General features: G+C 44.8%; 2 protein-coding genes across 2 annotated transcripts in view; both read right to left on the reverse strand.

The window, feature by feature from the left end:
* LOC147112781 (uncharacterized) overlaps positions 1 to 21,571 on the reverse strand; it is a 445,258-nt gene extending 423,687 nt beyond the window's left edge. The window contains exon 1 of the mRNA XM_085997401.1: positions 18,950 to 21,571. The gene's annotated coding sequence lies outside the window, so the exon portion shown is untranslated. The remainder of the gene's footprint in view (positions 1 to 18,949) is intronic.
* Positions 21,572 to 23,556: 1,985 nt separating this feature from the next.
* scara3 (scavenger receptor class A, member 3) overlaps positions 23,557 to 26,514 on the reverse strand; it is a 98,136-nt gene continuing 95,178 nt past the window's right edge. The window contains exon 8 of the mRNA XM_085997397.1: positions 23,557 to 24,848. Within this exon, the coding sequence (XP_085853523.1) occupies positions 24,751 to 24,848 (98 nt within the window). The 3' untranslated portion in view covers positions 23,557 to 24,750. The remainder of the gene's footprint in view (positions 24,849 to 26,514) is intronic.

The raw sequence follows: 26,514 nt of genomic DNA on the forward strand, positions 1-26,514 counted from the left end.
AAGGCATGGATGAGGGTTTCAGCAGTGGATGAGCTGAGGCAAGGGCAGAGACGGGCGATGTTATGGAGCTGGAAATAGGCCGTCTTAGTTATGCCGTGGATATGTGGTCAGAAGCTGATTTCAGGGTCAAATATGACACCAAGGTTGTGAGCAGTTAGATAGATGTTAGGGAGAGGGATGGAATCAGTGGTTCGGGAATGGAGTTTGTGGCAGGGACCAAAAACAATGGCTTCGGTCTTCCCAATATTTAATTGGAGAAAATTTCTGCTCATCCAGAACTGGATGTCAGACAAGCAATCTGACAATTTAGAGACCGTGGAGGGGTCAAGAGAAGTGGTGGTGAGGTAGAGCTGGGTGTCATCAGCGTACATGTGGAAACTGACGCTGTGTTTTCGGATGATGTCGCCAAGGGGCAGCATGTAGATGAGAAATAGGAGGGGGCCAAGGATAGATCCTTGGGGGGCACCAGAGGTAACAATGCAGGAGTGGGAAGAGAAGCCGTTGCAGATGGTTCTCTGGCTACAACAGGGTAGTTAGCTATTAGAAGAGCTTACCAAGGGAGGTTGTAGAGGCAAAGCGGTAGATTTTCAACTTGTTGCCAAGAGGTAAAACAGATGTGACGGATCGGTCACTGTTATAGAAACCACCTCATCTTAATTTCCATCGATTATAATGGAAATTAAATCAGATGGTTTCTATAATGAGTGGTTGATTGGCAAGTTGAAAACCTATCCCAAGAAGTTTAGGAATCTTCAAGAAAAATTGTACAGAGACCTTGAAAAGGAACACATAACTGTTTGAACAGCACAAAGGTGGATAAATGGACAGATAGCCTTTCCCTCCTTTGATCTTTCTATGTTTAGCCTGACTCAGTTCTGGTGTTTTCAGGGATATTAAGCTAAATGGCAAATGCCTGAGTCATTTCCTTTTTCCCAATCTTGTTTCCATGTTCTGCATATTGATGTTGTCCAGCTGTAGATCACTGCCTCAAGTAATGAGGCAATCAAAATCAATCTCATCTATTGTCTTAATTCTCTGACAACTCCCTTAATTTCCAAATATATTGCATTTTGGAAAGCTTGACGCTCTGTGCATTTTATGTCTTCAAATATATAAAAATTATAGAAAGATATCATTCAAGATTCCATTAATTATAATAGTATTTTTCAGTGCATTTCACCTTTAGCATAATGTCCCTCATGAAGAAAAATATAGTATGTGCATGTGTGATGAGGAATTACATCTTTCCTCGTGCGGAAAATATTGATTTTATATATTTAAGTAATATATACTTATCATCAGGTGACGCCACAGCATATGACTCACCAACAGCTGTGAAAACCATAAACACGCACATATTTCCTGTTGACACATTTTCTTGCCTAGCAACAAGGGAGAAACATCAACAATCATTCTCAGGAAGGGGAATTTTCTTTCATATTTGTTCTGTTTCCAAACCATTTAGTTCTCTTGGTGACTGAATCCAAGGTGCATATTGTGTTCCCTTTGCTCCCATGATACCCTGGTTTGAACACTTCTGGGTCATCCATTGTGAGAGTTACATTCCACTAGATTTATTTCACAATCTAAAGCCCCCAAGTAGCAAAACCACAAATGATATATGAAAGTGTCTCCAATGGCTGGTCAAAGACCTTGGGAGGGTATGTAGAAGTGTGCTCAAGGATGTCAATAGTGTTCATTATGCTCACATTTTTAAAGTGTCCTGGCTTCCTGAAAATTGAAACAAAAACACCAACATGGAATATCCCACTGGCCTGAATTAGTAGCAATATTCAAGAAGTCAACTTTATCTTGATGTAAATATCAAAGGACAAAAATCTTTCCCCATGCACTATGTATACTTTTTGCTCAAAATATTAAAATGTTATCCATCAAAGAAAGGGTGGTGGTATATTTGGAAGAGTGATGGTAAAATAAAGTGATTGGTGGGCTACCATCTAGAAAGTCCTTTAAGGAAATTAAAATGGAAGCAATAATAGAATAAGAGCTGGTCCTGTTTCTGGTTGGGGAGAAGATCATCTCGTACAAGAGGTAGGTACCGTATAACATTAATCCTGGACAAAGTGGCCTCCTGGTCTAGTTTTGATAGTCTAAAGGGGTCAGAGAGGAATTTTCCAAAATGTTTTCCCTAATTGGTCTAGCTTTTTATCTGTTTTTTCGCCTCGCGCAGGAGATTACATGGCTTTCAGGTGGTGTGGGGAGTGTATATATTGTGATGCACAAGTTGTGTGGGACTGGTTGGATGGACCAGTGGGTCTTTTCCTGTCTGTCATTGTTTGTATTTTCGTAAATGTCATTTATCCAAAACCAGCTGTATCTCATAAATGATCTGAACAGGATCATGGAGGTCTATTGAACATACCGATTACATGATGGCAAAATAATATTTTGTACATTGTCTCACTTGAAACTTGCTAATTTTATATTTCCATCCTCTCTGCCGTAATCACCATTTAGGTTAAGTAACCTTTTAATATCTACATCATCCACAGCTTTCTACATTTTAAAGATGTAACTATGCCCCTTGACGTAAGAAAACTACTAGGCACTTGGTCTAAGCGTTAAACAAAGCTTTAATCAACTGTTTTACAACATGGAGGTCTAGTTGTATCCTTCACTAGTTCCTGTTAAGAGTGTCCTGCGCAAGCTGGGCCCGTGCCCGAGTATTTATACTCTCCCTGGACAGCGCCACCCGTAGGCCGCTCAGTATTATTTCATAAGTCTTTCTTTCATGAATGACTGATTCATGTCACCCCTCACAAGAATAAATTCAGGTTCAACAACGTAACCTCATATTTTAGCATTCTGAGTGAAAATCTTAAAATATTCAACAGAATACTTTCTTTCAACTAAGTTTATAGCAGTTTGTCAAGCAGTGTGCAAAATAATAATATCTAAGAAGCAGAATTGTTACAGTTTGTTGTGCTTTGAGTAATACTAAAGTGTGTACTGTACCTCAAGAATCTGCAAAGACCTTGCAACACAAGAACAATTCAAACAATTCCAATCTTCGAGGTAGCAGCAGCAGCTTGTTTTAATTCAATTGTTAAATGTTACTGAGATCAAGCTCTCATACTGAAATTTTCAAAAGCAAAGAAGTAATGCTAAACCTATATAAATCATGGGTTAGGCCACAGTTAGATTTTAAAGGGATATTTTCTTTCGCACTGGACCATCTGGGGTGCAGCGAATATGAGAAAATTGGACAGGTCAGCGTGCAATCCTGTAATGACTTTTCTTCTATTTCTTTCTGCTATTTGCTGCACCCAGTGATCCAGTGCATCTGGATGCAGAGCCAGGAAAGTATTGCCTATTGTGTCCAGCTTTGGCTGCTTTACTTCAGGAAAGATATTAAAGCTATGGAGAGGGCGCAGAAGAGATTCTGCCCACCTTGAAACTGAATGGAATTAACAGCGGGGCGCTTCTACAGTGAGCCCCAGTGTAAGTAATTCAGCCCTGTCACAAATTCCTGGCTTCACAAAGGCATCATTGCTGACTTACACCCTCCCCCAACCCAAGAATTTTGTGGTCTATGATTCCAGGTACATTTCAGCCATTACAAATGTAATCATGATCTGGACCACTCAACATGCAAACATGTGGGGATATTTCACTGTTTGGTAAAGATAAAGGGATGAAAATTCCTCGAGAAGCCATCCTGGCAATTATGCTGGGGTCGCAATCGGTGATGCCTTCCAGCACTTCCACTGCAGGAATTTGTGGAGTCAGTAAGAAGAGACATAATTTGAAGGTGTAAGGAGGCCGATCTGTTTTGTTTTATCAATTATGCCCTTTCTTCAGGAGTCCAGGCTGCTTCCCTATAAATGCTGCAGATTTCATTTCGGCAGCTGTCGGGTGCACAGCAAACAGGAAAACCTTTCTGTTGTAGTTGGCTGCCAAAGTTGCTAAGCATCATTCACAGACAAGGGAGATTAAAAAAAATCCTGCAAATACTCAAAATGTGGGACAAGACAGAAACTGCTGTAAATACACAGCAGGTCTGTCAGCGTTTGAAAAGTGAAAAGACAGGTTAACAATGTGAGTAGAGAATCTTTGTCAGAACCTAAAATGTTGACTTATCACTCAGCATGATGGGCCCTATGCAAATTTACAGCCTTTTCTTTACGACTCATAGCTATATGGGTGTGCTTGTTGATGGAGTGCTATAAAAATAACACTTGGTTTTGGTGACAGCAACCAGTTTGGCAGCCCAACCAGTACCAGATGAACCCAGTAGACTATGAAATATGAACGAATTTAAAGATAATTTCAATATATGAATCTTACCGACATATATGAATGTAAAATTAAAGCTGCCTATTCCACCAGCCTTAATTCATGCTTTTCTGATATTTTAGGAAAGTGCCACATAAGGAGGCTGAGGACTGCTGTCTTGTTTTGCACACTTTGTACAAAAATAATAAATTACAGGACAACGGAGTATTACAGTTTAAACTCTTTTAATGAAGCATCAGGTCTGATCTGACTCACAACAGTACAGCACCGTGTGGACAAGATGGAGTCAGGACCCCTGGGTCTTCTAAACAATAGCAGCCCTTACAGATGCCTGCAGGCCAATGACAACTCAGCATGTGATCACATGTGAATATAATAGGTATTCCTTACAGATGCCTGCGGGCCAATGATAAATCAATATGCAAATGTTACATCCCCTTTCTTTTAAAAGAAAAATGTTATGCATTACTTTTGAACCTTTCTTCTACATAATGTTCTCAGTAGCATCAACATATAGGTAAACTCAACATTTAACTAGCACTGAAAACATCTCAACATTTCAATAACGATGTACAGTTTTTTTTGGGGGCAGCGATCCGCCTACATCCTTTGACAGTTCACAAGTCAAGGATAACTCTAGGCTTGACCTCTCGTCGGAATGATGGTGTTGTTCCTTGGTGTTCAGGAGGTGCCTGCGATTGTGGCGGTACACCTGTCCTTCTGGGGTGCGGACGTGATATGATCACTCAGTGTCAGCTGGCTGGATGATGACTGCTGGCTTCCAGTAGTCATGCTCCTGGATTCTGACGGATTCTCCATTGTGCAGCGGCGGCAGTAGTCTAGCTGACATGTCATAGTATCTCTTTTGGTGTTGCTGTCTCTGTACACGTTTTGCATGCACTTGCTTGCAGCTGACGACCTGCCAGGGCCTGTCTGGGATACGGTGAGGTATCATCGGCTCTTTGACATTTGATGGGCGGCGTTCTAGACAAATGGAACATTTTCTGACAATGTCCTCAATGTGTTTGCACATTCCGGGCCAAAACATAATGTCACATGCTCTTTGTTTGCATTTTTCCATGCCCATATGTCCAGCATGAATTTTTGTCAACATCTCTTCTCTGAGACTGGTAGGAATGATGATTTTCTCCCCTTTGAAGACGATTCTGTTGATTTGTGACATTTCGTCTCTGAGGTTCCAGAATTCAGATATGCTCTGAGGGCATTTCCTCCTTTCCTCAGGCCATCCTTCATATATGACTTTGCTCAGCAGTGTGAGTTGTGCATCTTTCTCTGTTCCTGCTCAGATCTCCTTCAGTTTTGAGTCACTCACAGGTAAGCTGTTGTACACCATGTGCACCTGCACATCCATGCCTTCACTAAGGCTGCTGTCCTGGTAGCTAAGAGACTTTCTGGAGAGCGTGTCTGCGACAGGAATGTCTTTGCCTGGACGGTGAATGATTGTGAAGTCGTACTTCTGTAGCTGATGGATCATTCTCTGTAGCCTTGGTGGGGCTGCGGCTAGTGGTTTCTTCATGATTGACTCGAGGGGCTTGTGGTCGGATTCCACAATGATTTGTCGGCCATAGACGTACTGGTGGAAATGCTTACATCCAAACAGAATTGCATATAGCTCTTTCTCGATTTGAGCATAGTTGATTTCACTGTCTGTGAGAGATCTGGAAGCATAGCCGATGGGCTTTCCTTCTTGCAGTAATACTGCACCTAGTCCGTACTTTGACGCGTCCACTTGTAGTCTGAGCTCTTTGTTGGGGTCGAAGTAGGCAAGAACTGGTCCTGGTTCTCTGGTGATTCGGTCTTTCATTTTCTGAAATGTAGTGTCATGTTGTTTGTCCCACAGGAGCTCATTGGATTGTTTGAGCAATTGACGCATGGGTGCATTGATTTCGGAGAGGCTCGGGGCAAACTTGGCTAAGTAGTTAACCATGCCTAGTACTGTCTCTAGCTCTGCGCGGTTCTTCGGCGGCTCCATCTTCTTGATGACGAAGATTTTCTCTGGATCCGGCTTAATGCCATCAGTTGAGAGGCGATGCCCGAAATAACTGATCTCGGTAGATCCGATTATACTTTTCTCGGGGTTGAGCCGGATACCTTTCTCCCGTGATCTTTGTAGCATCGCACGGAGGTTCCTGTCATGTTCCTCTCTATTCCTGCCATAGATGAGGATGCCGTCTACGATTGCGACTACTCCGTCGAGGCCTTCATAGGTTTCGTCGATCTTCCGCTGGAATTCACCCTGAGCTGAGATAAGACCAATTGGTAAATGCAGAAATCGGTAGCGTCCAAATGGTGTGTTGAACGTTGTTAGCTTAGATGACTCTTCCGTGAGCTTGATATTCCAGTATCCTGATCGTGCATCCATTACACTGAAGTAACGTGCTCCCACTAGCTTGGGCGTGATGTCATCTAGCGTTGGTAGAGGGTAGTGAGGGCATTTGATAGCCTTGTTCAAATCTCTGGGGTCGAGACAGACTCTGAGCTTGCCTGTACGTGGTTTCTCAACCACTACTAACGCGTTGACCCACTCTGTCGGTTCTGTTTCCCGGACGATGATTTCTGTATTCTCCATGCTCTGCAGCTCCTCCTTCAGGCGACTATGTAGAGCAAGGGGTATCCTTCTCGGTGGGCAAACCACAGGGGTTGCTGCTGGGTCAAGGTGAATAGTGCATTCACCTGGGAATAGTCCGATTCCTTTGAAAACGTCAGCAAACTCCTCCATGACTGTCTGCTTCTCAACTGGTGCTGTCAATGATAGCACTAGCTTGACGAGGTCCATGTCTAAACATGCCTTTAGACCTAGCACTGGAGGTGCTTGTCTACAATGTAAAAGTTCAACTTCATGTCGCTTTCTTTGTACTTGCATTTCATCACGTATGTGCCTTTTACAATGAGCTGCTCACCCCCATAGCCGGTCAGTCTGCGTGAGGTGGGCTGTAGCTCACACTCATCCTTCAAGCTGTGATACTCACTCAGAGGAATTACATTAACCTGAGATCCAGTGTCTAGTTTAAACTTAAGCTCTTTGCCCTGTTTTCCTATCTCAATATCGGCAAAAGCTTGCTCAGTCTCTGAAATCTGTTTTTTCTGTGACACAGAATCAATAAACAGTTCCTCTGCATTTGGCTCTCTATCTGGCATTTGGCTGTCACTCACTGTGTGTACTGCTCTTCCGAAAACAGTCTTGCAAATGTAACCCCTTCACGATTCTCTAGATATATGTGAGATGTGGTCTCTGTTGTAGACAGTATTCTATAGTCCAGTAAGGAGATCACTACTACAATGGCTTAATTCTAATTATCTTACTTTATAGTTTTAATGTCAGACAGTATAAGAAGATTACGGGTCAATGACCTAAATTAGACATTTGCATACATTAGAATGAATCTAGACATAATAAACATACATTCTCCATTTATATGGATTCAAAGGAGAATCTGTCCCTGTGCCCAAATTTGAGTGCACTCTTTCGTTGGTGCGCTTAAGTTGGAGCTCATGGTATGTATAATGTCTGCAAGACTTACGACTCCGAACCCCTTCGTTGAATTCTCTTCACGATCACAGAATCCCACTTTGAGTTCTGGATGCAGAGCTACTAATACGAAGGGCGGCGGCCGAGTTTGGAAGCCCGGGACGGGATGCGGCAGCCATTTGCCTCCTGAGCCCTCTTTTCAGAGCTCCTGCCCTCTTTTCTTCCAGTCGCTCCCGTTTCCCGCTCGAAAAACCCGACTCCACCCCTTCCTCCTGGGGTTTCTGCCTGGAGACTGCGCAGCCTCACTGTCTGCAACAGTTGATACTGGTGCAGAATTATGGAAAGTCTGCTCTTAGTCACATTGTGTCCTTAAAAGTTCTTGCCGTACCTTCACATGGGCAAGTTTAACCCAGGGATTTATAACAATGATAATACAGTGTCTAAGTTAAAGATTGATAACCATACTTAGCGTACATAACATTCCCAGTGGGTATTACACAAACTTTAGCAAAGTGGTTCCGTTTACCACATTTAGTACATTGCCTTCCTTTGTCAGGGCAGTACTCCTTTTCTCCATGCCAGTTGTTTCCACAATATCCACAGTTTTTGAAGCATTTTATGTCTGTGTCGCCTATTTTTAGAACTCTTGCTGTTCTTTCTGTTCTGAAACATGCTCTCTGGGCAGTGTTCTTTGGTGTGTATATTTAACTGCGTGCACTGTCTGTTCACTCGAGCTGTTCGTGGCGCCGGTTATGGTTTTCAACTGTGCTTGGGCTATCTCGTGCGATCTAGCTATGTCTATAGCTTTGTCCAGCTTTAGCCCGGACCCAACATTCAAAAGTTTCTCTCTCACTTTAGCTGAATGTATTCCAAACACGATGCGGTCTCTGACCATCTCATCTTTATCTGCATATACACAGACCTAGAAATTGGGTTGAGGCGCCAAAGTGGCGCCAAGTTCGCCTGGGCGCTGATCTTTGCGCAGCGTTCGGAGTAATACCGATCGCCAGAAATTCAGTTTCAGCGCCCCTAGAGGGAGACGGGGCGAGGCTCGAGGTGCTCCGCGTCCCTCTTAGGGCGCTGAAACTGAATATCGCAGCGCACTGCGGTACTGCAGGCCTTCCTCCCATTGTTAACGGGGAGGGGCCTGCAACAGCACGATCCCCGATCGCGAGTGCCGGCAAAAGAGCCCGGCACCGAAGAGAAGTGCCGGGCTCTCAGGAAACAGCCGGCAATGCCACGGGGGGGGGGCGGGGGGGTGATCAGGAGGCCGGGGACGGAGGTGCTGGCAGGCGGCCGCCGAAAAAAGCGGCCGCCCCGCACCTCCACCTTAACTTACGCCACTGCCGGCACAGCAAGGCCCCGTGAACCGGGCGCGGTTAGCGAATGGCACTACAGCGGCGTTCGCTACCAAATATCGCGATCGGGGCGCTAATGGGGCACTGCGCACACCAATGATGTCATCGGTGGCGGCGCAGCGCAACAGGCTAACGCCACCATTAGCGCCCCCGCTGAATATCGCGGGAGGCACGGCCAGTGGCGCTACAGCCACTGACTGCCCTCTTTAGGCGCTAACAGGTGGCGCTACATACCCAATTTCTCCCCCACAGTCTTTTACCAGCAGTTTTAACTCAGTCACGAACTGTTCAAACGACTCACTAGCTCCTTGTACTTTCTCCTGAAACTTGTACCTAGCGAATATCGTATTTGTCTTGGGCATCACATATGCTTCAAAACGGTCAAAATAACTTTTCAGTACCTTTGCTTCATCCGTGGTGAGAGACCATGGGGGTGAAATTCGGTTGGTTGCGCCAGCGATTAGTGCCTAAAGAGGCCGAGAAGTGAGGCGCTAACCCACTAGCGCCCGGGCGCAGTGAACCCTACGCCTCTTCCCATATTGAGTGGACATTTAGCACCGGCGCTAAATCTTAGCGCCTGCTCACGGGCGCAGGCAGATCATGACATCATTTCAGTGTGCAACGCCTTTTTGGCGCCCCGGACCGGAAATTCAGTGGCGCCCCCCTCCGTTCCGCCTGCCGCTAACAAGGACAGGTTGAGGGGACCGTTATGCTGTCTGAAAGGGACTAGGGGAGCACTATTTAAAGGGGAACACCTCCTGCCTTTTTTGAAGGTGACATTTTTGCACCACACATTGTTGGAGAGTGAGACAGACTTCTGGAGAGACTCCACGCTGTGTGAAGGAGTTTTGCAGGTTGGTTTTGATTTGCCCTTCCTTGTATCGAATTAGAAGAGACTGTGGGGTCTGCACTCTGAGATCTTTCCCTGGTTCTCTCCATTGTTCTTTACACCAGATTAAATGTACAGGTCTCTCCAGGCTGAGATTCAGGCCGAGATTTCAGGCTGCAATGAGCAGGATGTGAATGGAGAGCAAGGCAAGCTCAACCCTCCCCTTTAAGAAAAAATCAGAAAATGCAGGAGAAGCTCAGCAGGTCATGCAGCATCTGTGAAGAGAGAAACAGTTTTAACGTTTCAGGTCGATGACCATTCGTCAGAACTCCCCTTTAAGAATTGGATGGTGCCAGTGTGTCTGTGTTCCATTGCTGACTGAAATCACATGAGCTTCGCCAGCACTGTGAGGTAGCACCTCACTGCACCGGGTTAGCGCCTTAAGACTGCTGTGCAGCGCCTGATTTAGCACTGCAATCACCTTCAGGGGTGCTGCAACCCAATATCGCTCGAGGTGGTGATCAATTGCGCCTGGCGCTAAATTTTGCGCCGCGCCAATTCTAACGCCCCAAACGGGGCTATACCGAATTTCTCCCCCATGTGTTAAAAATGTCTCTCCCTATTTCTTCGATCCACAGGAGTAGGTAGTTGCATCTTTCGTCCCCCCCCTTTGCTTTTCAGTGGACTCAAAAACATCAACTCCACGTGTTGCTTGAACTTGCTTCAGTCTCGAGGTAAGTTCAAATATTCCCAATTCATTCGGGGTAAGGGAGCTCCAACGATGTCCATTTCAAATCCCTGTTCTGACACCATGGCCCCGATTTTTGGCTTGTGTGGGAAATGGTCGGGTTTCCCCGAATGTGGGGTTTCTAACACACATAAAAAAGTGTCAGCCAGCTCCACGCAATTTTCCCTCAATTGGCCAATTAATTCCCAGCATGTGGGAAACCTTGCTAATTGTCCAATTCGAGTCAGAAATCCCCACAGTATGATGTCATCATCCGTGGAGCTTTCAAGGTCCATAGCAAGCACTGCATCCTCTGAAGGCTTCCAAATGAACCATACAGGATGGCAGAGGAGCCTGCAGCAACTGTGGCCAGTGCCAGACCCTGAGCTGCCTTCAAATTCGACGAGGCTTCACTGCAGGCATTATTGGATGGGGTTAGGGCCCACAGGGAGGTCCTCTTCCCTAGGTCAGGGAGGAAGAGGCCTCCCACTGAGACCAATGCTGCATGGATGCATGTGTCAGCAGATGCCAACTCGCTGGGAGTCACCAGAAGAACCTTGGCATTACATCTCTAACTCCTTCCTTTACTCCCCCACAATACCATCCAGAGCCCCCGTCCTCACTGTGGAGGAGGAAGAGGCTGTGCAGCCAGACTCCTCAGAGGAAGCTCCAACCTCTGAGGGTGCAGCCAGCACCAGCGCAGACACTCACATCTCGGGGGGATCTTCGGGACATAGAGTAGTGTTGTCACCTGGTGTTTCACAGCTCACAAGTGAGCCTCAGCAGATTCTGGAGACAGGGACAGCAGTGGAGAGTCCTTGTCGGAGGGCGCAGGACTCTGCCAGCTCAGCTCAGCTGCGCTGCATGTCGACCCTCTGCCTCTGGGTCCATCCGCAAGAGAAGAGGTGATGGATCTCCATGCACAGATGCAGGAGTCTCTGGCAGGTTTTGTCTCCAGGGTCGCTGCGAGTGTGGAGCGAATGGAGGAGTCCATAGCAACCATGAGCAGAGCCTTTGTGGAGTCTCAATGAGGCGCATGAACGCATCACCATGGAAAGGCTGGCAACCTCCATGGAGGAGATAACTCGCCAGGGTACGGAAAACATGGTGAGTGCTCATAAGAGAATGACATCTCTTGAGGAGCGTTGGCCATCTGTTGAACAGAGAAACCAGATCTTCATGGAAGTCCTTCTGAGTAGGACTGCCAGTGCAGAAATGGGTTCCCATGGCCCCCTAAAGCGCAGCAAGGTGCTCTCAAGCCACTTCCAAGCACTGGCCCCTTCTGGCCTGTGCAGCTTCTCTTATGTTCATTAATAACTAGACATTCTTATTATGAACACAGCTAGCTTCTAGCTAGTCATTTATTCAGTACACGTTCTCTAGGTACAGTATCTGTAGAGATGCAGCATGTGTGCTCCTGTGTGCAGGCTGCCATCTTGACTGTTGCCTTGTGGGTAGCCTAGTGCCTCATGGGTAATGTAGTCTTAATATCTACACAGCTGGGTAGTGTAGTCTTATATACATACAGCTATATACAGCTCTACAAAGCTCTACGGCTCCACCTAGTGTCCACTATAGAATGACATGTTATTGATCATTACATCCCCCTTTCTTTGAGGTTTAACAAAATCAATATCAATCAACTTTCAAGAAAACAATAAAGATAATATCAGTAACACTTTTGTTAGTGCTCTATAAACATAAACATTTTCAAAACAGTCAACACATTTTCAAAGCTTTACATTGTACTCAAAGATTAAGTCTATCAGGCTTTTTTACTTCACGTGTGGATCTTCTCAACACGGGTAAGTCTGATGTGCCTTCATGAGATTGTTCTGGTGGTGAATGACAAGATGCAGTTGCGGCATTGTCATCATTCTGGTCTTGAATAGTCTCTTGTGTTTTTAGGAGGGAACGGCGGTTCCTCCTGAGATTCTGTCCTTCCTCAGTTCTAACAGTGTATGACCTTGGTCCTACTTCCTCAAGAACTGTAGCTTTCCTGTTCCATGCATCTGGATCCTCAATCCTGACAACATCATCCCTTGTCAATGGTTTTAGAGTTTTGGATGACTTGTCATAGTATGATTTCTGTTTCAGCTTTAACAGTTGAAGTCTCTGTCTCAGTTCCTTTCTTTGCTGTTCTTTTGCACAGCAAGGTAGCGTGGTGCTCAACTTGTGACCCATTAGTAGTTCAGCAGGTGAAGAACCACAGTCTAAAGGTGAGGCTCGGTAGCTCAGCAGGGCGAGATAAGGATCAGACTTGCTTTCTGTCGCTTTCTTCAGTAGCTGCTTGAGAACTTGAACACCTTTCTCTGCCTTACCATTTGACTGAGCATACATAGGACTGGATGTGATGTGCTGAAAGTCATAATGTGCTGCAAACTGTTGCCACTCCTTACAGTTGAAACACGGACCATTGTCGCTAACGGCAATCCTGGGAATTCCATGGCTGGCGAAGATAGATTTCACATGCATTATGACACTGCTTGCTGTGGTGCTTGAGAGCAGCGCCATCTCAGGATAGTTAGAATAGTAGTCAATCACTATTAGATAGTCTTTACCATTTAAATGAAAAAGGTCCATACCAACCTTTTGCCATGGTGCTGTTGGTATGTCAGCTACTATCATTGGTTCCTTTGCTTGTTTGTTTTGGTGTTTCTTACATGTCTCACATTTGCCTATCATGTTCTCAATGTCCTTATTTATGCCAGGCCAATAAACAGTGTCTCTTGCCCTCCTTTTGCATTTTTCAATTCCGAGGTGTCCCTCATGAATCCTTTTGAGCATGTCTTGACATAAAGCCTGTGGAATGACTATTCTGTTCTGCTTTAGTAATAGTCCACTTGCGACACTCAATTCTGACCTTATGTGAAAATATTTTGGACAGGAACCTTTTGGCCAACCATGATGAATGTTCTCTATTACTGTTTGTAATACTGTATCTTTTACTGTTTCTTCTGCTATTTGCTTTGATTTTGTGTCTGACACGGGCAGCGCAGCAGTGACCATACTCACATGAACATCCACATCTTCTTCAGTAGAGCTCACATGACTCATTGTAGGTGCTCGGGATAGTGCATCTGCTAACACTATGTATTTGCCTGGTGGGTAGATCAGTTCAAAGTCATATCTTTGCAGCTTCATCATGAGTCGTTGAATCCTTGGAGACATCTCATTCAGGTTCTTTTTTATGATGGCAACCAGAGGGCTGTGGTCTGTCTCAACTGTGAAGGTGGGAAGTCCATATATGTAGCCATGAAACTTTTCTAGTACAACTACCAAGCCTAGACATTCCTTTTCAATCTGGGCGTATCGACACTCAGTATCAGTCATAGACCTGGAGGCATAGGCAACAGGCTTCCAATCTTCACCCTCTGCTTGTAGCAAGACCGCACCTAGGCCATCTTTTGATGCATCTGTTGACACTTTGATTCTTTTTGTTGGGTCAAAGAAGGTGAGTACAGGTGTGGTTGTCAGCACTGTTTTGAGGTTTATCCACTCTTGTTCATGTCTTTCTGTCCATGCGAACTCATTTGTTTTATGTAGCAGGTCTCGCAGACAGGCTGTCTTGGCTGACAAGTTAGGAATGAACTTTCCAATGAAGTTTATCATCCCCATGATGCGTAGCACTCCTTTTTTGTCAGTGGGTCGGGGCATTTTGAGTATGGCATTTACTTTTTCCATATCTGGCTCTATTCCTTTACCAGATAGATTATCTCCTAGGAAAGTGACTTCCTGGACGCCAAACGGACACTTGGCTTTGTTGAGCTTCAGTCCATTCTGGCGTATGCTCTGTAGCACTTTAGTCAGTCTCTCATTGTGTTCTTTCAGTGTGGAGCCCCAGATGATGATGTCATTAACATAGACCCGAACTCCTTCCAGACCTTCAATTATGTGTTCCGTCGCTCTATGAAAGATTTCAGATGCAGATATTATCCCGAAAGGCATTCTGAGGAAACAATACCTGCCAAATGGTGTGTTGAAGGTACAGTATTTGGTGCTCTCTTCATCCAGTTTTAGTTGCCAAAATCCTTGTGAGGCATCGAGCTTTGTAAAGTATCTGGCACCTGACATTTCACTGGTGATTTCTTCTCGCTTGGGAATCTGGTAGTGTTCACGTTTTATGTTTGCATTTAAGTCCTTTGGATCCATGCATATTCTTAGATCATTGTTCTTTTTCTTTACACATACCATGGAGTTAACCCAGTCTGTTGGCTCTTCGACTTTCCTGATGGCTCCTAGTGTGGTCATTCTGTCCAGTTCATTCTTGAGCCGGTCACGCAGGGGTGCTGGAACTCTTCGTGGAGCATGTTCCACTGGCTGAGCATCCTCCTTTAGCTGGATCATGTAAGTGAATGGTAGAACTCCAAATCCTTTGAACACATCCTGGAAATTATTCACTACAGAATCCACCGAGTCATCTGGTCTGCTTATGGCACAGTTTATACGGTAGACTCTCTTGACCAGTTCTAAGTCCTCACAAGCTTTGTCACCCAGCAGTGAATCAAGTCTTTCAGCCACAACAGAAAACATGAGATGATGCACTTTGTCTTTGACTGTCACTTTAAGTCTGCATACACCTAAGCTATCTATTTTCTGTCCATTATAGTCCTTCAGCAGTACTGACTTTTTCTGTATTTTAGGCTTTTCTTTCATATTGTTAATGTCACTCATACTGATTAAGTTTGCTTTTGCCCCAGTGTCTAGTTTCAAGGTAACTAATGCTCCATTTACCTGCAGTGGGATCATCCATTTGTCCTCTTTTACTGCATTAACTTTATGTTCAGCATTGTCCATTTCTGAGGGCTGCACATTTTCTGTATCCTTTTTGATATTGTCACATGACACCATTCCTACAAAAAATGTCTCACTTAAATCAGTGTCCTCAATTACATTAACTCGTTGCCCTTTCTTAGTTTTTACTTTTGAAAAGCATTGTTTGGCAAAGTGATTCTTTCCATTACACTTTGTGCACATTTTTCCAAACGCTGGGCATTGTCTTAACCGATGTTTGTAACCACAGCGTTTACAATTTAAAATGTCATCCTCCGATTGCTTTTCATTTCTGTTCTGCCCACGTTTCTTCCCCTTGTAGGACACAGCACTGACAGCAGCATTATCACTCATTACAATCGCATCATTATTGATTTCACTGAAAGTCTTCACGTGCTTTCGAGCTAGCTCGCTGGCTTGGCATATTTTCACCGCATTTTCCAAATTTAGTTCGGTTTCTCTCAACAGACATTCCCTGACTTTTTTATCATGAATACCAAACACAATCTGGTCACGAATCATGGATGATTTCAGCTCAGAGAAATTACATGTCTGTGCTTTCAGTTTCAGATCAGTTATAAAGCTAACAAAAGTCTCATTTTGTTGCTGTGTCCGAGAACGGAAGATGTATCTTTCATACGTCTCATTCTTTTTGGGAGAGCAATGTGCATCAAATTTTTTTAGCACATCTTCTAATTTTCCTCTGTTCTCCTCTGGATTAAATACAAATGTATTAAATACCTCTATCGCCTGTGGGCCTGCAACCGTAAGCAGCAACATTATCTTCCTTGCGTCTGGCTTCGTACCGAATCCGATGGCTGCAATGTAGAGTTCGAATTGTTGTTTAAAAGTCTGCCAATTGTAGTCGATTTTTTCTGTGAGATTCAAATGCTCTGGTGGCTTCAAATTCTCCATGTCGCTTTTCACAATTTTCAGCAGATCTTCACCACCCTGGTACCATCTTATGTTCATTAAAAACTAAACATTCTTATTATGAACACAGCTAGCTTCTAGCTAGTCATTTATTCAGTACACGTTCTCTAGGTACAGTATCTGTAGAGATGCAGCATGTGTGCTCCTGTGTGCAGGCTGCCATCTTGACTGTTGCCTTGTGGGTAGCCTAGTGCCTCATGGGTAATGTAGTCTTAATATCTATACAGCTGGGTAGTGTAGTCTTATATACATACAGCTATATACAGCTCTACACAGCTCTACGGCTCCACCTAGTGTCCACTATAGAATGACATGTTATTGATCATTACAGCTTCAGGTGAGTGAGCAGCAGCCTGGTGCTCCTGTTGCTGATCCTGCTGTTCCTGGTTCTGCGGCTGCCGCCTCTGCTGCTGGAGATCCTCTAATGGCAAGAAGGGAAAAAAGGCGTCCCATGCTTCTCGTAGATGCCTCTGCTGAGGAAGCACTGAGTGAGGGTGGCGAGAGGGGCTTCCCAGGAGATCGCATTGGAGAAGTGGATGAGGCGCCAACCTTCCACAGCTGTGCCTAAGCCTTGAAGAAGTAGCCCCAAACCTGCAACAACAAGGTCCTTCACCATACAAGTGCTGTCCCTTTAAATCGCAGCTTCTCCGATTGACCTGCAGCTGACAGCAAGCAAGCTGGCAAGCTTCACGCCAGGTCTCATCAGCGGGGTTCCCCGCAGGCGTGTTTGATGTGGGGAAAGCCCCAAAGTCGCAACGGCCCCGGAAAATCTACTTCAACAAGGTAATTATTGGTCATTAGTGTGCTGACGACCAGTCCCGCCAGCGGCGGCCGGGACTGAAGCGGGTCGCACAGAAACGGCGGTCCGAATGTCGGACGGGGCGGGGAATCAGGCGGGGGGTGGGGGGGTCCCGACCCACTTTTTCGCTGATTTTCGGCCCCCGGCTGCATGAAAAGCCACCCGACATCTGCCAGAAAATTGACCCCCATGTCTTGTTTTGCACACTTTGTACAAAAATAATAAATTGCAGGACAACGGAGTATTACAGTTTAAACTCTTTTAATGAAGCATCAGGTCTGATCTGACTCACAACAGTACAGCACCGTGTGGACAAGATGGAGTCAGGACCCCTGGGTCTTCTAAACAATAGCAGTCCTTACAGATGCCTGCAGGCCAATGACAACTCAGCATGTGATCACATGTGAATATAATAGGTATTCCTTACAGATGCCTGCGGGCCAATAATAAATCTTTAACTGGTTATGATACTGGGGATTTATGTTCATCTTGCTACTGCCCTAATTTTCAGTGTGAACAGGGACAAAAATGTTTTTTTTTTAAATCTCCTGCTGAAATCGCTCCCCAGGCTCACCCAACTTAATTTTCAAGCGAGCCTTGAAATGGGCAACCATAACCTTATAGATTGTCCTTTGCACAATTCTATTTGCCCCACATCGCCACATCCACAATCTTCCTCCACATATTGCCTATATTTATGCCTATATCCTTGTCATGATTTGCATGTTCATCAACTCATGGATTGTACTCTGTTCTCTCTTATCACCTTTTACACGTTCCTCAATTCATGGATTTTGCTAGGTCCACTTTCTCTACCTCAAATCTGTAGCTTTAAAAAGTGAAAGCCTGGTTCTGAGCATTGATTTGGGGAAACAGGCTTTTCGTTTTTGAAAGCACTTAAAGAGTTAATGCTGCCATTAATTGCTTACATTGTGCATCTCAGTGAGGCATTTTGTGGTTTAACACTCCTGTGCTGGAAGTGCATATTGGGAATTCAAGCTCTGAGGTCAGCAAGTTCTATGGGATTTTGGGAGATTCTGCGGCAATGCTGACCTCCTTGCCCGACTCCTGATAGTCACTCTCGGCACAAGAAGCTCAGCGGCGAGAGCCCCAATTCATAAATTCTATTCTTATATGGATGGAAGTAGGAGTCTCTAACTACTTATATAATTATAATATATAACACTTTGTCACATTATTATAAACCCCAATTAAAATCTGGTACATAAATTCTGAAGTCTATTTTCAGTTCTTTACTGTGTTAGCTAGGAATGATACGAACCATGTAATGCTTTTGATTTTTGCTTCTGCAAGCGATCTAAACCATAGCAACTGTAACCATGCCAGCCCAAAACTTCTGAACAATGCTATTTTGCCGGCAGAATATTTTGTGTGAGTTTATTTTTACTTAAAGAAACGTAACTAACAGAAATTAAATGTGTCTACAAATTCAACAATTTGTGTTTCCTGCCAATCAACAAACTAGAAAAACTGATGGTACAATGCCCATAGTAATCCTGCGGCTAAAGGACCTGCCATTAGAAGTATCGCTAAGTTTTTCAGTTAAAAATTGCTGCTTTGTATTTCATAAGTAGTTACGGCATTCAGTGAATCCTCAAAATTGTATAACTGTTGAGTTAAAACCAGAATTACCACATTGTCAGTGTAAAGAAAAGAAGGACTTTTACAAAAATCCAACAAGCAGTAAACTGATATTTTAGATTTTTAATCAACATTCACAAAGTTGGAAAGTGATGTAAAAAAGTAGCTCTTTTCTACTTACATTATCGGTCTTGAATTAATTGTTTCACCCAAAATGAAATTGTCGGCCTTATTAAACTGGACATTTGAAAAGGCATCAAACGCTGTTTGAACTCAGACCATCTCTACTTTCAGCTTCACCAAGTAAGACTGTAATGCACAGGGTACATGATTAACAACCACTGTCATGGTGTTTCAGTGGTTTATTCATTAAAGTTTCATAGCCAATGCAGAGCTGTGGCAGACTACAGTGTGATATATTGGCACAGTGGTTAAACATTCTTTTTCTTAAAGAGGCAGCCTGAAAGGAACACCACTTAGTAAGCTAGAGGTTATCTTCTGAAATGGAACAAAGCATTGTTGGAGAGCACAAAAGAATATGGAGCATGGCGCCATGGAAACGGTTTGTTTACAGTCGCAGCTTTTGGCAAAAGTGGGAGTACGACAACAGCAAAACTAATTTGTCAATGGCTGTCTTTTATTGTACTTTGTCAAAAATTCATTACCAGTATAGTGTTTATTAAGAAGAAAAATGTTTAATAATTTTTGAATGTTATTATTTGTAGCAGGTATATATTTCAATAAATAATGAAAAATTTCACAATTTAGAACTGACTTTGCAGTTTAAAAGTTGCTCCTCACTAAATTGGAAGTACCTCTTGTATTGAAGCTATTACTTGCTTCACGCTGAAATCCGAACAGTAATCTGCTATTGTTCAACCTGTATTAAATCAATAGAAATAAAATGTATGGTGCCCATAGCTGTCAAAAACATAATGCTGACCTGGTGCTGTGGCAGTGCGAACACTGTTCTTTTGGGTGCACCTATAGCACTAAAAGTCAACCACGTGCCATTATGCAAAGTCAGCTGTTTTATATTGTACCACCCTGCTGCAGCTGCTCAGTGTATAACGTGCTGGGAAAGCACTGTGATCAAGGGGCAGTTTATCTAGCACCAGCATCTGTTAAAGGACTGTTGCTCACCTCAAAGCTGTACTGCGACAAGAAGAAAAATGGCTTCAGCAACGCCAAGTAGTCAAACATTTCCAGATGCCGCACTGGAGGTCATGCTGTGAAGAGCAGCATGCAAATACGTTTAAAAAAGGGACAATTCCATTTAACCTTTCCATGAATTGAGGAAGCAGGTATGAAATAAGTTACAGGTGGCCTAAAGGTTTCCATGGCGAGTGTCACCATGCTTTGCCAAAAATGATGATTGTGCTTGTCAGAGTCCAGTTATCGCAGGCCCAGGATATTACCGTAGGAGTTCCCAGGGAAGGGTCCACGACCAGACCCTCTTCAGTTGCTTCATCATGACCTTCCCTCAGTCATGTCAGGAGTGGGGCTGTTCACCGATGTTTTCAGTGCTCAGCTCCATTCACGGCTCCTCCGATAATGAAGCAGCCCAGACAAGCCTACAGCAGAACTTGGACAACATCCAAACTTGGGCTGATAAATGACAAATAACATTCACACCACATAAGTACCAAGTAATAACCATCTCCAACAAAAGAAAGCTCAGCCACCTCCTCTTGAATTTCAACACCACCAGCACTGAGTCTTCCAACCATTTGGGGGTCGCCATTGACCAGAAGGCTAATTGGACCAGCTGTATCAACATATTGGCTACAGGAGAAGGACAGAGGAGGGGTACTCTGCAATGAGTGGCTCATCTCCTGACATCTCAAAGCCTCTTCGCCATCTACAAGGTTCAAGTCAGGAAAGTGATGGAATATTGACCACTGACCTGGACAAATGCAGCCACAACAACATTCAAGAACTTCAATACCATTCAGGACAGAGCAGTTTACTTGATTGGTGCCCTGTCACCAAGCTTAATATCCACCCCTGCATCAACGGCACACTGTGGCTGCAATATGTATGATCTACAAGATGCACTGCAGAAACACATTAAGGTTACTTCAACAGCACCTCTCTCCCCTGCAACCTCTACCACCGAAAAGCAATGTAGTGGGAATATCATCACTTCCATGTTCTCCATACCAAACAAAAATCTATCTATCTCAGTCTTGAAAGCTCCAATTGACCCAGAAACCATGGCCTTTTGGGGGGGAGAGTTTCAAATTCTTACTACCCTTTATGTGAAAAAGTGCTTCCTGAATTTGCTCTTGAGTGGCCTAGCTCTGATGTTAAGATTATGTCTCTTTGTTCTGATTCTCACACCAGAGGAAATAATTTCTCCGTATCTACCCTATCAAATCCTTTTAACATTTTAAATACCTTGATCAGATCACCTATCCAAGGCCAATATATCCTCCCTGAGGTGCAGTGCCCAAAACTGAGTGCAGAACTCCAGATGGGGTCTGGAAAGGCTCTATGCAACTGAAGCATAATTTCCTTCCCTTTGTATTCCAGTCCCCTTGAGATAAAGGGCAACCTTCCATTTGCTTTTTTGATTGCTTTTTGCACTTCCAAGTCACATACTATCCTGACTTATATATATATAATATATATCAATATTCTGTCATTGTCATTAGGCCAATTTGCTGGAATTCCCTACCTAACACCATTGTGGGAGCGCCATCATCAGAAGCACTGCAGCAGTTCAAGGAGAAGGCCTACCATTACCTTCTCAAGGCAACTAAGGATGGGCAATCAATGCAGTTTAACCAGCATCACCTGCATTCTGAAAACAAATTAAACAAAAGAATTACAAATTGCCATACAATGCCTGTTGACAGAACTTCACGGTAAGCACAGTAGAAGAGAATGACCAGCAATCTGCCAGCTGTTCAGCCACAAATGGACAAACATGCATGTCCATTTGATGCCCATTCTACATTGCTGCCATACCAATGCAAGTAACATTCACGCCACACAAGTGCCAGGCAATGACTATCTCCAACAAGAGAGAGTCTAACCACCATCCCATGACATTCAATGGCATTATCATCGTCAAATCCCCTACCATCAACATCCTGGGGGTCACCATTGACCAGAAACTTAACTGGACCAGCCACATAAATACTGTGGCTACAACAGCATGTCAGAAGTTGGGTATTCTGCGGTGAGTGACTCACCTTCTGACTCCTCAAAGGTTTTCCACCATCTACAAGACACAAATCAGGAGTGTGACTGGATGAGTGCAGTTCCAACAACACTCAAGAAGCTCAACACCATCCAAGACAAAGCAGCCCGCTTGATTGGCACCCCATCCACCGCCTTAAACATTCACTCCCTCCACCATTGGTGCACCGTTGCCCTGAGACCCATGAAATGTGGCAAGCCTGCCAACCTAAGCTACTTGCATGCTGAATGTTCAGAGACTCACGTAAGGTAGGAGCTGGTCAGTGCACTAGGTCTCAGATATACTTACCTCATCTATTTCAACCTCTCTACTTGCTCTATTTGATTGTTTCATTTTCCCCGCCCCCTCCTTTCCAGTTTAAATTATTCCTCACTTTCCTATTGATCTGTTTTGCCAGTTCATTAGTTCCCTTCTTGTTCAGAGGTAACCCATTCATACAAAATAATTCACATCCTCCCCAGAATTAGTGCCAATGGCAATAGGATGGAAGCACTCTTCCTTACACCATCCCTTTAGCCAAGTGCTGAGCTTCCTAATAGCTGATATTCTAGCATATGGCTGGGGAATAATTCAGAGATTATCATCCTTGAAGTCCTCCTCCTAAACCTGCTTCCTAATCTCCTAAACTCCCTTTGCAAGCCAATGATATAGGCTTTCCTTCGGTCTGGATTGCTAAAGATAGGGGGAATTTTAACCCTCAAGTACAGGTGGGTTGGGAGTGGGTGGGAGGTAAAAACTATTGATTTTACGAGCGGAAGCACAACCTACCTCCAACGTATCCACTTCCGGGTTTAACAGAGGTGCGTTTGGATGTCAGCGAGAAACCTGCTCACTGAAGTCAAAGATTTCCTAATTTGATGTGGGCGGGTACTTATTGCTGCAATTAACTTCCTTAGGAGACGTTAATGAGGTCATTTTAAATGGTTTTTAAATTTGCTCCAAATTTTACTTGAGCAGGACGGGTTTCCCAGGGTTGGGAAACTGACCAGGGAAACTGAGGCGAGTTTGAGCAGCAGTTCAGGTGGATACTTAAACTTGTCATTGTCCCATCTGGGTAAAACCTCACTTATTGCAGCTGCTGTCTCAGTTCCCTCTGGCAAATATTTGGCAGAGTGTGCTTGTCTGGTTAAAACTTTTTTCAACCTTGGAAGATTTCAAATTGACAAGCTCAGGGTGGGAGGAGCGTTGGATGTTTTTGAAAGCACATCACCATCCACGGCGGTGACGACATGCTGTGGTGGGATCGGTACATGCACAGGAGCGAGGTCCACAGGAGGGAGGTTTGCAGGTGGAGGAGCTAAAGGGGCTCATCACTCATCTTCGGATGAGGAGAACATAGAGGAGGAGGAGGAGCAGGAAGATGAAGATGGGGCACCTATTGCCAGACAAGCCGCTTACATTGCTGCCAGGGATGCCAGGGGTGCCTTAATATAGCGAAGGTTCACCTAGTGTGAAACATATCAAATTAAATTGCGCAGTCCGCTCCCACCACCAACACCAATCACCACCTCCCCCCACCCCTTTGCACTAAACAGTCCTTCAACCACTCATCCACTCATTGTACATCTGCCCAATGGGTCCCTGCATTTATTGACAGTCATCATGAAACAAATGAAAGGACAAGTTGGCACTTGGGATGCAATAATGGGCAAGATGTGGAAGTGGTGCAAATCATTACATTTTATCTGGCATTATAACAACAGAACATTTTGACATGCACCCATGTGCATACCCTTGGTGAATTACAATTTCTTCAACTTACTCTTCCTACCGCTTCTACATGCTGCATCCTGTGTGGCTTCAGCAGAGGTAGAGGCAGGCTGCTCTGATCCCTGTCCTGATTGCTGAAATGTTTTTGGCCAATGACCTCTGGGTTTTGGAGCCCCTGAGGGCCCCACCAAAGACTGCTCCACCTGCACCTGTGCAAGGGCAGGCTCAGCCATTGGAAGACAATGCAGCATGTCGGGTACTGGCTGAGGGGAGGGGCAATGGGTTTGAGTGGAGTTCCCACTTCCATGCCCCCTTTCACCATCATCCCTCTCCAGGGCCAGTGGCACATCACTCCTAGCACTCTGCTGCAAACCAGCTTGGTGGAGGTCAGTGACGCATTGTAAGGATACAGATAAGGTATCTGTCATCCTGTTTAAGGCATCCATAGTCTGCATGACCGTGGTCATGGTCTGTGACGTAAGAAAACTACTAGACACTTGGTCTAAGCGTTAAACAAAGCTTTAATCAACTGTTTTACAACATGGAGGTCTAGTTGTGTCCTTCACTAGTTCCTGTTAAGAATGTCCTGTGCAAGCTGGGCCCGTGCCCGAGTATTTATACTCTGCCTGGACAGCACCACCCGCAGGCCGCTCAGTGTTATTTCATAAGTCTTTCTTGCATGAATGACTGATTCATGTCAGTCTGCATGGAGCTCCATGGAGGCAGACTCTCTCTCCATGGCAGACATTCTCACAATTTCCTGTGCCACCAATCCACCAGCTATTGTGGAGAGTGTGTGTGGCATGTCTGTCAGTACCTGGCCAAGTTGCTGATGCACCTCTACCATTCTCCTTCTCAACGATAACCCCCGGGGTTCAGCATCAATGTCCAGCTGAGTAGAGCTTGGAGAAGATTGCGCCCCCCCCCCAAACATGGACTCTCCAAAGTTGTCCCTGCCACCAGTGTCTGCTTGTGCTCACTTGTGAGGTGTGAGTCACCAGATGAAAACCCAACTAACTCTCTAAGTGGACGCACCAAAGTCCGAGTTTTCTGCTGGCACATGGCTATAGGTCCTGTGATGGTGCACCCCCAGAAGGAATGAAGTCCTCTGAGGAATCGTCCTCATGGCTGTCCTGCGACACTTGCTGTACACATGAAGGCCCTTGAAGACAAAATAAAGGGATATGATTTAGTCGCGGCAAAGTCACAATCTTGACAATCAACATACTCAGTCTTATCATAATTCAGCCATTGATAAAATGAAGTCTGCATATGTGTGTCAGAGATACTTGTAATTCTGTCACCAGTTATCTGTGAGCTCCCTGTCTCTCCATCTCTGACAGAGGGATGCAGATGTGCCACTTATCTCCAGAGTGTCCTCCTACTTGTGGCGGTCCACCTCTAGTCCTCTCTGTAATGATCAGTAACCTGTCATTCTGGAATGGTACACTAGGTAGTGCTGTATGTATATAAGAGTGGGCTACCCACGATGCACTAGGCTACCCACAAGGCAGCAGTCAAGATGGAGGCCTCTACAGATACTGTACCTAGTCCACATGTGCTCAATAAAGTGTCTCGCAAAAGCTAGCTGTTCTTAATAAAAACGACTAGTTATTAATGAACATAACACTCTCCCTCTCACTTCCGTTTTGCGCTCTCTTCTCCTACAAGGAGCGAAAAAACAGAAGTGTGAGTGAGTGATGGTGAAGTATTCACCCGATGGATGCAGTGCATTCGGTGAGGGTGAATATGAGGCAGATGCATCACATTGCATAAGGTTTGTGGTGAGTGGCGACGGTAGATTGATAATGGGGAGGTGATGAAGTGCATAGAAAGTGAAGGCTGAATGCTGTTGAAAGTTGAATGGGTGTGAGGAGTGATGTGATGGAGAACACTGAGCAAGACATAGTGAAAGGGGAGCGGGCTTAAAGTACAGAATGTAGTTGAATCAGCAAATGTACTCATTATTCTTGACCTGGTTAGGTTATTAAACCACTTTCTACATTGGATCCGTGAGCTGGGCAAAATGCTCCTGTTGCTCATCTCCTCAGCTACCCCCAACCATACCTTCTTGGTGAGAGCAGCAGGTTTCTTCCTCCCATTGATGGGGAAAAGTATGTTCCTCCTCCTCCTCCTGACTGCACCCAGCAGTAATTCCAGCGAGGCATCATTAAGTCTGGGTGCTGCCCCTGCCGTATGTCCACCATCCATCCTGAACACCTCCAATTTCCATTTGTGAAATGTCCCTTTAAATACAGCTGGGATTGCATCAAGCGGCTGCACATCACACCCGCTGCGCAGCTTGGAAAAGCAAAACCGGAAGTCAAAATTAATTGGTTCAATTGAGTTAAGATTGCAGATTCCGACCCACTCAATTGGCTTCCGAGTTTCCCCCACACAATTCCAGCACACTGTACGGAAGCCGCCTTCAGGTTAATATTGGGGCCATAGTGTCAAACTGTCTATTGAGTCTCCTATTATTACTGCGTTCTGAACTGAATTGCTAAGCTCCCTCCCTTGAACTATCTCACGTTTTTGTTTGATTTATCCTGTATACATTGTAGGCGCCCAGCTGCACGGCTGCAAAATCCCAGCGGTGCTGCAGCGACCACAGGAGGCAGCCGGGAAGTTAAAGGGGCTGAAGTGCCCTGAAGATGAGCATATCAGCATCCTCTTAGGCCTTGCCAGAGACAGAGGCCTGTACATGAAGGTAGCTGGGGGCTGGAATGGAGGAAGGAAGACATTACATTGGGAATGGTAGCATTGTGGGAATGGTAGCATAGTGGTAATGTTACTGGACTAGTAATCCAGAGAGCTGGACTAATAAT

Source organism: Somniosus microcephalus, chromosome 9 (assembly GCF_052327205.1).
Source record: "Somniosus microcephalus isolate GS21.2 chromosome 9, FLI_Smic_1.0, whole genome shotgun sequence".
Lineage (NCBI taxonomy): Eukaryota > Metazoa > Chordata > Chondrichthyes > Squaliformes > Somniosidae > Somniosus > Somniosus microcephalus.